At 42.7% G+C, this 12,812-nt stretch overlaps 1 protein-coding gene across 2 annotated transcripts in view; it reads left to right on the top strand.

The window, feature by feature from the left end:
- The window catches only part of LOC143280815 (intraflagellar transport protein 43 homolog B-like), a 50,347-nt gene that overhangs the window by 26,510 nt on the left and 11,025 nt on the right, over positions 1 to 12,812 (top strand). For both annotated transcript variants that reach the window (XM_076585513.1, XM_076585512.1), the window contains 3 exons: positions 849 to 901; positions 1,538 to 1,610; positions 12,285 to 12,360. In XM_076585513.1, the coding sequence (XP_076441628.1) occupies positions 849 to 901; positions 1,538 to 1,610; positions 12,285 to 12,360 (202 nt within the window). The remainder of the gene's footprint in view (positions 1 to 848; positions 902 to 1,537; positions 1,611 to 12,284; positions 12,361 to 12,812) is intronic.

Here is a 12,812-nt window from a genome sequence, read left to right as displayed (position 1 = left end):
ACTCTCCCCATGAAGAGCAGCCCAAATTCCACACAGAGGAATCTGTTGTGACATGGAAATACAATACAATACATTAGTGCTAAGAATTGTCCAGTCTAGTCTGTGCAGCTTCCATTGACTTAGGGCAATTCTTGAAACAAGCAAACTTGGTGCTGTTAAGATCATTTGAGCAAACCCAGGCCAGGTCAGAAGATGGAAATCTCCCCCCGCCCTCCCCTCCCCCCACTTCTTCCTTCTCCAATTTCAGACCCTCACAGCCTCATTTGTCTGAGGGAAGTCTTATTTGATGACAACTTACACAGCTCCTTTAATACTATTTGACAGTTCTGCAGGTAACAGAATTTCATTTACTGACTTGTCAAGGAACATTCTTCCTTTTTCTAGTGTAGATTACAATTTATAAAGTTTTGTCAGTGACTAGTAGTCACAAAACTAAACTATTGGATATACTGTGCAAAGAAACTACTGTTTCAGTAAAAGTCTAATATTTTATTGGTGTCTTTATGTTTTCATTCGGCAGTGTTTGATTCTAAACTTCTTTTGATCATGTACTGAGTTGACATCCAAGGTATGTATTTTACAAAAAAAGATTATCAACCATTTGCATATACTGATTTATTTATGGTGCATGGAAGTAATGTTTCGAATATAAATATGAATATGTACTGTAATGTTGTAGATACTTGTTATATCATTCCTTCAAATTCACAATTGCTGCATACCATTACGTGTGTTTATAATTCTAAACCAGTTGTGATGTCTTTAATCAGTTGGTTAAACATTATCAAAACTATATTCATTTGGTGTCTGTGGAAATGTAATACCCTCCGTGTGTTTTCAACCTTCAGTGAAAGATTGCGGCCTGGCACCCCTGCAAAGGATGACAGTGATTCAGATAATGGTGAGTGCATCTTTTTCTTCTGACTGGAAAATGATAGTGAATCAAAGGCTTGTCACTCACACCATGCAGTAATATATCAGCCAAAGGTTGAATAAGGTGATCAGTTAAGAAAACATATGAAGCAGAGTTCACACAAGTGAGTAATAAAAAAAACAAACAACAAAAACAGTGGCTTGATTTATCTCACAATCTAGATTTGAACAAATATTGATGTGATCCTGGAAACTCACAGCACAGGCTCTGTTTATGCAGTATTGTTCAGATAATGGTGTTAAAGTTGTGCAAGCGACAAAGGCAGTCTGAGAATGAAAACAGATTAAAGAAAAAATTTTTTAACTTTTGAGATTTTTAAATTTCAGGAGAACAAAACAGTCATGTAAGATGAACATTCAAACTGAAAAGACACATTAGAACAAACTTTATTGAATCAGGCCTATGATTATGTCAGATTGAACGTATAGTGTTTCTTTCGGAAGTTTAGAGAAATTTGGCCAAGCAGAGGAAACTGATAGGCCTAGTTTGCATCAGGTTGACATGGTAAGTATATGTATCACCAGACATGGAGTATAATACAAACTCTTCCAGTCGGGGGCATCACACAGTAAAAGGCCTTTATTGTACCTGGTTATGTTACAGATATTCCAGTGATCCCAGAACTGGATGACCAGGTTGAAGAAGATATGTCCACTCGAGTGGCTGCAGCACCAAAGTAAGAGAACCTGGTTTTGTTATCAATATGTAGCCCATTTGCACTAAAGTGTGGGTTTTGGTATGTATGTGTGTGTATGAATCAGAATCAGTTTGAATGTCTTAAACCTGAATAGGGTTTGTAAGACACACATGCACAGTCACATATACCACACACAAAAAGTAATTTAATAATAAATGAATAAAATAAATAGAATATAGAACAAGAGATTGAATTGCTTCTCCATGCTATGGCGTTTGGCAGCAGTTATTGACATGTTTTCCAAACATTCCTTCAAGTTTTGTCATCCAGAATCAGCTGACTGGGTTTAATAATATTTGGAAGGTATTTTTGAATTTTGTGTATGAATTCTTCTCTTATTTCTTTGTATAATTTGCATCGATCTAAGAAATGATATTCATCCTCAGTTATTTGACATTGTAAACATATTCTACCCCTTTCAATTGCAAGATCATGACAGGAGATATTCTTAATTTGCATAATGCTTTTTTTTTTTTTTTAATTTAGATATCCTTCAAGTTAAAAAGGTTCAGTTCTGTATTCATGAGCAATTTCATTATAAAATAGTAATTGAACCTCTTGACTGCACTGTTGATGTATGGTGTACGTCCTGAATTATCACTCACCAATGCTGTGTTGATGTGTACCGTACTTCCTGACAGAACGTTCTTTCTTTCTCGCCCCGCATTGCAGAAAATACATTCTGTCAACCATTAGAATAGCTCACATGAAAGCTCTTTCTTTCCTGAGTACCATAAGCTAAAAATATGCACCTCATTATCATATTTTTTGCAAAAGTTTTTTTGCAAGTTTGTACAAAGGTCAAGTTTTGTTTCCAAAGCCGTGGCTGTGCGCAGACAAACCTTAACACTTGAACATGTACTGGAAGAAACCTTTCAAGATGCAAGTTGTAGAGATGAAGATTTTGGACTGAATGAGATAAAGCTGCGTGAAGTTGATGCCGATGACTCTGATTTTGACATGGAGGATGCATTGTTGCATGACAAAGGATCTGAATCTGATGACAAAGCTCAGCTGATTCAGGGTGCAGGTGGGTGTTCATAAAGTTTGTCAGTTTATTATATGTTTTCTCTTTGTTTGTTGTAACAATAAATATAACTGCGTAGTGTGTTTGTTTCGAATGGGTTAGCCGTGGCGAGTTTGGCTTCATCATTCACTCGATCAGTGTGTGTGTTTGTGACTGTCACTGTGTTAGTGACTAACACTGGGCAAGGAGGCGTGGCTGGCTGGCTGACCGATTGTTTACAGTCACAGGTTGCCTCTTTCTGTGTATGGTATTTATTCCCAATGTGTCAGGTCAGGTCATTAGATCTGCTACTGGTAACCTGTAATCCAGTACAACCTGTTCAGGGTCGGGTTGCCAACGACTAAACCGGCACTTCCACCGCTCCCTTCTGGGACTGGTGAGGCGGGTGGCTAGACACCCTTATGGAGATCCATAAAAGGGCGTCGGCTCAGGAGAGCCACCGACGGCCATCTAGCTCCACTGTGCTGTGTGCATGCCACACGCAGTTGGCCCCCGGGGTGTGTCTACCCATGTATGCGAAGTCTGGATCCGGCAGAATCTGCGGAAGAAACCTATCGGTTCAACGGAGAGGAAGGCGGTTACAGCAACGCACTGTGGAGTGCAGAGAGCAAGATAAGACACCGAAAGGATATCTTGGTCATCCACTGCATCCGTGCTCATCCTCCAGTCGTCTCGACTTAGTCTTGCCACTGGAAATTGGTGGACCCGGACGAGAGAGTGAGGTCGACGTTGCGCAACTCCTCTTCACTTTAAACAAACTCATCGCGCAAGTCATCAGTCATCCAAAATGACCTTTCATCCTTCATCATTTCATCACCCCCAAGTCTTGTGGTGACAGGCGAGCGACGAAACGACAGGTGTGGGTACACTGGCAGTCGCAGCCGCAGACCTGCACGCAGGCGGCTCAGGCCATAGGGTCGTTCTTCGTCGACAGGAGCAGCGATGGAGCTCGGCAGCCATCTGAGCGTCTGAGCAGCCCTCTTTAGGAATGCACTGCTCACCTCCCTGGCATGAGGAAGGGGCTAGAAAAGGTGCCCTAAAAATTGCCTGCTCCATATCACCCTGGCCAGCATACCGCGGCTGGCGGGGACCCTACATCAGCGGTCGAAACAAAGAGAAAGAAAAGAAAAAAACAAGGATCGTTCCTCTCACCATTGGTGCTTGGAACATAAGGACTCTCCTGGACAGAGATAACGCAGACAGACCCCAAAGGAGAACGGCACTAGTTGCATCCGAACTCGCCAGATACAACATTGACATCGCAGCCTTGAGTGAGACTCGGCTTGCAGGCGAAGGCGAGCTCTGTGAACGGGGATCTGGTTACACCTTCTTCTGGAGTGGACGAGGAAGCGAAGAGTGACGTGAGGCTGGCGTTGGTTTTGCAGTAAAAACAGCACTTGTCAGCAAGCTAGCTGGAATCCCAAAGGGAGTCAACGATAGGCTTATGACCATGAAACTCCCACTGGCATCTGGCCAGAAGCACCTCACCATTGTCAGTGCCTACGCCCCAACCATGACCAACCCGGATGAAGTGAAGGCGAAGTTCTACGAGGACCTTCACTCTGTCATTGCTGCTATCCCTAAAGCAGACAAACTCATCATTCTTGGGGACTTCAATGCTAGAGTTGGCTCTGACTACATCTCCTGGGATGGAGTGATTGGAAAGCACGGTGTGGGCCACTGCAACCCAAATGGATTGCTTTTGCTTCAGACTTGTGCAGAGCACGAACTGCTGATAACCAACACAGTTTTCTGCCTCCCTACCCGTAACAGGACGTCATGGATGCACCCACGCTCAAAGCATTGGCATCTCATCGATTACGTCATCGTCAGGAAAAGGGATAGGCAAGATGTACGTGTAACAAAGACCATGTGCGGCGCCGAGTGTTGGACAGACCATTGCCTTGTAGTCTCGAAGCTGAATATTCGAATCCAGCCCAAGAGACGCCCCCAAGGCCAGAAGGCTCAAAAACGGCTCAACATTGCTAAGCTGAATAACATCACCATCAAACAGTCCTTTGTGGAGCTGCTGGAAGATCGTCTGGAATCCGCCTCTCTGGACAACCAGAATGTGGAGTCTGACTGGAGGACCCTGCGTGAGCTGATCTATAGTACAGCTTCAGAGACCCTGGGACCCATGACCAGAAAGCACAAAGACTGGTTTGATGAAAACTGTGATGAAATCAAGCAGCTTCTGGATGAGAAACGCCATCTGCATCAAGCCTACCTGAGCAACCCAAAGTCCACATCAAAAAAGGATGCGTACGATGCCATCCGCAGGACTGTTCAGCAGAAGTTACGCCAGATGCAGGATAAGTGGCTGAGTGACAAAGCTGATCAGATCCAGGGATATGCTGACAGGCACGATATGAAGAGGTTCTATGATGCCTTAAAAGAAGTCTACGGCCCCACATCCTCAGGATCATCCCCCCTCCTCAGTGCAGATGGGAATACCTTGATCACCGAGAAGGAGAAAATTCTCGAACGCTGGGCTGAGCACTTCAACAGTGTCTTAAATCGCCCTTCCTTCATAAATGATGAAGCCATAGACCGTCTCCCACAAGTCCCCATCAACGAAGCACTGGACGATCCGCCAACACTTCTTGAGACCCAGAAAGCAATCCGTCTGCTATCCAGTGGCAAAGCACCTGGCTCAGACTCCATACCAGCAGAGGTCTACAAGGATGGAGGCACTGTGCTGACTGAGAAGCTCCATCAGCTGTACTCACTCATGTGGAAAGAAGAGACGATCCCCCAGGATTTCAAAGATGCATCTATCATTCACTTGTACAAGCGAAAGGGGAACCGGCAAGCCTGTGATAACCATCGGGGCATTTCCTTGCTCTCCATCGCAGGCAAGATACTTGCCAGGATCCTACTAAACCGCCTCACAGCACACCTTGACCAAGGTCATTTGCCTGAGAGCCAATGTGGATTCCGGAAGGAGCGCGGAACCACTGACATGGTGTTTGCTGCAAGGCAGCTGCAAGAGAAATGTCAGGAGCAAAATGCTGATCTGTTCTCCACCTATGTCGACCTCACTAAGGCCTTCGACACTGTGAGTAGAGAGGGACTGTGGAAGATCATGGCCAAGTACGGATGCCCTCGGAAATTTATTTCCTTGGTCAGCCAATTCCATGAAGGCATGCAGGCTCGAGTCCAGGACAATGGTGAAACATCTGCTCCTTTTGCTGTCACAAATGGTGTCAAGCAAGGCTGCGTCCTGGCTCCAACGCTGTTCAGCCTCATGTTCTCTGCAATGCTTACTGATGCCTTCAGAGATGGCGATGTTGGAATCGGCCTAAAGTACCGAACAGATGGCAAGCTGTTTAACCTCAGAAGGCTTCAAGCAAAAACGAAGGTCATGACAGACATCATCAGATACTTTTTGTTTGCTGATGATTGTGCCCTCAATGGTGGATCTGAAGCTGACATGCAACTCAGCGTCAACAAGTTTGCCACTGCCAGCAGGAACTTCGGCCTTACCATCAGCACGAGGAAAACTGAAGTTCTCCATCAGCCAGCCCCAGGGAAACCCTACGTTGAGCCCAACATCACAGTCAACGGTCAGAGACTCAGTGCGGTGGAGCGGTTCACATACCTTGGCAGCACACTGTCACGAAATGCGACCATCGACGATGAAGTGAACGTCAGGATTGCAAGAGCAAGCGCAACTTTTGGTAGACTCAGTGCAAATGTCTGGAACAGAAGAGGCATTAGTCTTGAGACCAAGCTAAAGGTCTACAGAGCAGTAGTTCTCCCCACACTACTGTACGCCTGCGAAACTTGGACAGTGTACCAACGACATGCCAAGAAACTGAACCACTTCCACACAACATGCCTCAGGAAGCTACTGAACATCAAGTGGCAAGACAAGACCCCAGACACAGAGGTGCTCGCAAAAGCCACCCTTCCCAGCATCTTCACCATCCTGATGCAATCCCAGCTTCGCTGGGCTGGACACGTGGCGTGCATGCCAGACCATCGGCTGCCCAAAAGGCTCTTCTATGGCGAGCTGCAACAAGGGAAGAGATCACACGGAGGTCAGAAGAAGCGCTTCAGAGATACTCTGAAAGTCTCTCTGAAAGCGTTTGATATCAACCCTGACTCCTGGGAGGAATCTGCAGTGGACCGTGACAAATGGCACGCTGCTGTGCACAAAGGCGCCAGGTTGTGCGAGGCCAACAGGACTGCTGCAGCTGTTGAGAAGAGGCAGGCCAGAAAGTCACGGGCAAACAAGCTCCCTGACAATGATATGCCTGTCTTTGTCTGCCCCAACTGTCAGCGAACATTTCGTGCACAGATTGGACTATTCAGCCATCTGCGCACTCACAGATAGATTCATGAGCATCCTTCCCCCCACCCCACCACCACCCTCCCCCCATCCCCCATCCCCCATCTGGATGACAACAATGGTCATCATCGATCTCGATGGACACACCACCATTTATTCCCGAGTGTGTATTGGTTTGGTGTGTGTGTGCATGTGTGAGAGGGGGTAGGGGGTGGGGAGATATTGTTTACAAAACTGAAATCAGAGAATGATATACAGAATTGTATGCCTAAATTACTTTGTAAATGCAACACTTGTGTATGTGTGTGTGTGGTCATTTTGTTTTGTATGAGAAAGAGAGAATGAAGGGGGTATGGCATACCATTAACTGATTTCATTTTGTGTGTGTGTGGGTGTAAGTATTTCTGCTTCTGAAAACACTCAGAAATAAAATGGTAGAATTTCAGAAACTTTATGTATGTAAAAATAACAAAAAGAACAAACTTAGTATTCCTTCCAGTGTGCTTCAGGTAAGCAGCATGGGGATGATGTTCATCCTGGACCATCTGGTGTTGACAACTTGCACAAACCTGCTGTTGAAGACCAGCAGCAGCAAGACCAAAGGGAAGCAAACAAACCTCCAGCAATTCTGGATTACAACGAAAACATTGGTGCCATGGATCATCATGGCCAACAGCTGCAGCCCTATGATGCCACAAGAAAAACCCAGAAGTGGTACAAAAAGCTGTGTGTGCATTTTCTGCAAATTGCCATGCTAAATGCTTACATTCTGAACAAAAAAGAAGACAACAGCAGTAGATTCCTGGACTTCCAGAAGGATGTAATCAATGCCATAATCTTTGGTAACCAAGACCCAGACACTGCTTAAGATGACCACGCTGTTCGTCTGTGTGGACAACACTTCATCAGTGTCATCCCACCTACTCCACAGAAGGCTCAGCCACAAAAGAAATGCAGCGTCTGTAGGAAGAAAGGGCAAAGAAAGGATGTGAGTTACTACTGCCCAGACTGCCCCAGCGAACCAGCACTGTGCTTTGAAGAGTTTCCGCAAGTACCACACACAGTGCTTTTACTGGCGACAGATGCTGAGTGAGTACACCCCTTTCATCCTTTGAGTGGACTATGTTGGATTCTTGAGGACCTGGACACTGTTGCTTAGCCTTGGACATTGTGTGTGGTTGATCACAATAGTCAGAAGAAAGACTACCTGGTGGATGTGGCAGCACTTGCATGATGGAATGACAGTCATGATTTTTCTTTTATTGCATTTTAGGGAAATGTTTGTGGCAGATTGACTTATTATTTGAACCTGTATTAAAAACAAAATCTTGGTTCATTTTCCTTTCATTTTATATGTCATTTTATGCACTTATCTTCAGTACTCTTTGAAACATAAACAAATTAAGATCATAGGCATGTTTTTCTTGTTTTTCTGAAAAAAATTCTCAGCAAAACACCAGCAGTGAAGGGGTTGATTTGTTTCCAGATCTGTTTCTCGTCCAATATAAAACATATCATTATTCTACTTTATTCATTATAACTTGACTAAGTCTGTGAATATTGAATGTGGACTGATTGTTCCTGGTGTGTCCTAAACCCAGATTTTGAAAAATAAGTCTGATAAAGTTATAATTGTGTGTGTAGGTGTGTGTGCATGCATGTGTGCGCAGCATGCATGTGTGGTCATGTACATACCGTTATGATTATGTATGTTGATTTGGAAAAGGAATTTTTTCTGTTATAAAGATTCGATCTGGTCTCATACCATAAAGGCTCCACCAGTTCTTTGGCCTGAAAAACCTACTTTTCTGAACTCTGCTACAAATTTCCCACCTTTCAGAAAATGATGGTTAGAAGTTGGAGGAGGGTGTTGCTGCATCTGCGTTCCGTCCTGACCTTCCTGACCAGCCCTCAATGAAACACATTCTGTCTGACAGCTTATTTTTCACTGCGGAACTGACCGCACTGGTTCTGGCGTTAAAAATGGTTCTCCATGCAAAACACAAGAATTTTGTTATTTTTCAGACTCCTTGTCAGCCCTGGAGGCGATCGCCTGCAGGAATCTGACAAATCCGAAACTGCTGGAATTTTAAGATTTTTTTTTTTATACCAGTTACAAGCAAAGGGTATAACATTGTGCCCTGGGTTCCAGGCCATGTTGGCATTCGAGGTAATGAAATGGTGGACCAGCTGGCCTGGAATGCCATAAACGAAAAATTATCAAGATCCTATGTACCATACACAAACATGAAGCAGAAGGTGAACACTTTTGTTAAGGATCTTTGGCAAGAGGAGTGGAACACCCAGACAGACAACAAGCTGCTCCAAATTGGTCCAGACCTAGAAGAGACCCTCCCATCGGTTGTGAAGAATCGAAAGGAGGTGTCTGTGTTGTGCAGACTGTGCACGGGGCACACCTTTTTTTTTTTTTTACTCATTCTTACTTGTTAGAGGAGGCCCCTTGATGTATTCCATGTGACGAGCCTCTCACTGTGAAACATGTGCTCATTGACTGCTGGGATCTGCAAGATGTTGGACACAGACATTACACGGCGGATTCTCTGAAGACTTTGTTTCATGATGTTCCTCTGTGGACGCTAATGAACTTCTTGAAAGAAGTGAACACTTTTGACCAGATTTGAATGTTTAAAATTCTGGAAGGTTTTACAGTATTTACAGATGAGAATGGGTCAACCTACTTCTTCTGTTACTGGTTAATCTATTACTAAGTTAATCACAGTTTTTACAGATAGGATTGGGTCAACCTGCACCCTGACAGAAAAGTGCTGAGTGTTATTTTTTGCTCTTGTTTTTTTCTAGAATATTGCTTACACAGCTCAGGTTTTCCACCTTGTTACTCTGTCAGGTTTTCACTGTCATTTCTCTCTTCATATCATTTTGCTTTATCAGATCAGTGTCATATCAGTGACCTGTTCATTTCATAATGCAATAGTATTCACTGCAATTTCTCGTAACTGTTCTTGTTTGCTAGAATTCTTATGACAATCCCAAAATTCAAGTGATATGATAACATTTTCCCATCCAACTTTTATCAGTTGGATTTGAATTTTTTTTTTTTAAGTTGATTCTTACACATCCTTCATTCTGTCATTTCCATTCAAATACAGTCATTAATCACCTTCACTTCACTCCACTTTTTCTTTCTTTTTTAAACTATAATTATATGTTGCTGGAGAGCCATATGGACAGAGGAGGGACTGCCAGAAAAGGAAAGCAGAAGACAGACATTCAAGAGAATACATATTAAAAACACTGTGCTGCTTGAAGCCATCTTACATTGGGCAGTATTATTATTATCAGTGAGCCACTATAAGCCATTGGACAACATTCTTATTTTTATTGCTTTTACTATCGTTAATACCATCATTACTAATATTATTGTTGTTACTATTAGCATTAATATTATTGTTGATGTTGTTGATGTATCATTATTATGATGATGATGATTATTATTATTACTTATGTAGTGCCTGTCTTCAGTCAGAGACCAAGCTCTAAGTGATTTGCAGTGTTATTTGCTCAGCAGACTGCCTCATTAGCCGGCTGACTGACAGCTACCTTTCTTTAGGCAGAGCTCAAATATAGAGTAAGGCTTTTCTTTCCATTATGTTTTCTTTTTATTATAATTTCTGACTTCCTCAGATGAACTATTCTGAAATCCACATTTCCGGATATAAATAGCATAAATAAGGAGTGAAATTGAAAAGGAAGAGTGTAAAAGGATACATTTTTGATTTGGTGGAAACAAAGTCCACTGAAAAGGGGTAGACTGAGATTTGAACAACTCTGAGAGGCTGATCGTATTATAAACAAAATTTGTTTCAGGTTGTTCAGCCTCCTCCAAGATCCTCCACAAGGGAGGCGCAGTGGCAAAATCAGTTGGGTGTTGGACTTATGATCCAGTGTCCACCAGTGATCAGGGTTTGAAGCCCTGTTTTGGAATGGTGTGGAATCCTTGGGAAAGGCACTTTACTCTGATTTTCCTCATTTCCCTGGGTTCTGTTGGAGAAGTTTAACACAGTGAAAGGAAAGTATTAGGCCCTGCCTTCCTATGCCAAGCCCTAGACATGTTGAATATGAATTGACCACCATGATGGCCATGAAAGGTTACAGGACCTTTAATCTTTAACCACAAAGGAGGTACTGTGTAGTCCAGCTGACCCAAGTATGGACAACACCATAACCTGCATTCCTGACCAACAGTAGGGGAAAATATTTTGCCACAATCCAATTTCTGATTTTTCTGATTAGAAGAAAAAAATAATCTCACAGTGTAGACACGAAATACATTGACTTTACAGAAAGGGAAAAAAATTGGTGGACTTTACAGTGTAGACAAGAGTCTAGCTGAAGATACCATGGCAGAATCGGTTAGGTTTTGGACTTGTGATCCAGTGTTCACCAGTTAGCAGGATTCTGAGCACCATTTCAGCTTGATTTTACATCCTTGTGGAAAGACACTTTTCCAATTTTCCACATTTGAATGGGTACCTGACCAATTAGGAAAGTTTAAAATGGCAGGTGAAGTTTAAGCTTTACCTTCCTGTTCTGAGCTTTAGACACAATAGATATGAATTCACTGCCCTACGGCTGTAAAAGGCTTTGGGATCTTTGACCCTGTAACTTTCACTGCCATAGGTGACATTAGTCAACCAAACAGTTAACTGCCATAGGCAACTTAATTGACATTGAGGTGTTATGTAAAATAGTTGACATTATCATGTAAAATGGACCATTTTTCAAGTTCGAAGCAAACAAGTCCACTGTGATGTTTTGATCCAAAACAAATTTTTTTTAATGATGTGACTGAGAGCATCAAGTCTAAAATATTTGGTGCTTGGGAATGTATTTCATACAGAAACTTGATGATGAAAGAGTTAACCTTTATTTACTTTTTCGCCAAGTTTCTGTGTGAAGCCCCCCCCCCACCCCCTCCCCCCACACACACCAAATATTTCAGACTTGATGCTCTCAGTCACATGATTCAGTTTGTGTCAAAACAACACAGTTGACTTGCTCACTTCAACTTCAGTCAAGGATGGAGAGTAAGTAAATTTCCTGTTGAGCAGAAAGTTGGTTGCAGCTGTCAAGCTTTGTTACAATGTGAAAAATTGTCTGTTTAACATGAACCCTCAGTGTTAAGTTGCCTGTGGCAGTGAACTATTTGACAAAGATGTCTATCATGGTGAAATAGGTAATGATATAAACAGGGACAATGACAAAGCAGATGAAAACAACACAGTTTTGAAAAACTTGACAATGTAGACAGAAAGGGCAATGAATAAGCAGATGTACTGTGCTGTGTTGTCAGTGTGGCTGTGAACCGGGTGGCCACCTACCGTGAACTGGACAATGATTTGCTCAGACAGGCGGCCTTCCAGGTGTTGGTAAGTACTGTACAAGATACAAGAATACTTTAATATCCCCAAGAGAGAAATTGTTGACACATTTGCTGACAACAACAACAACAACAAAAAAAGACAAGCACAACCTCCACAGAACAACATAATGTGCAACCATGCTCCCACATTCCAACAAGATCACCTATTCATAGAAAACAATCGCCCAACACAGCAAAGCTCATATAACCCATGTTATGCAATGTCCAGTGATCCAGACTGCATAAAACAGAAAATGAAGGGAAGTAAACGGATTATAAGATAATAAAATGCAAAATACAGTGCACACACTACCAATGATGAATTTGATTAAATGATCACCCATAACAAAGAAGTGCATTTATATACATTAACAGATAATCACAAAATATATGAAAAACAATAAAGTACAAAATATTATGCACACATTACCAATGAATTATTCAATTTGATAATGGGAT

Source organism: Babylonia areolata, chromosome 4 (assembly GCF_041734735.1).
Source record: "Babylonia areolata isolate BAREFJ2019XMU chromosome 4, ASM4173473v1, whole genome shotgun sequence".
Lineage (NCBI taxonomy): Eukaryota > Metazoa > Mollusca > Gastropoda > Neogastropoda > Buccinidae > Babylonia > Babylonia areolata.
This window is presented reverse-complemented; position numbering and strand designations above follow the sequence as displayed.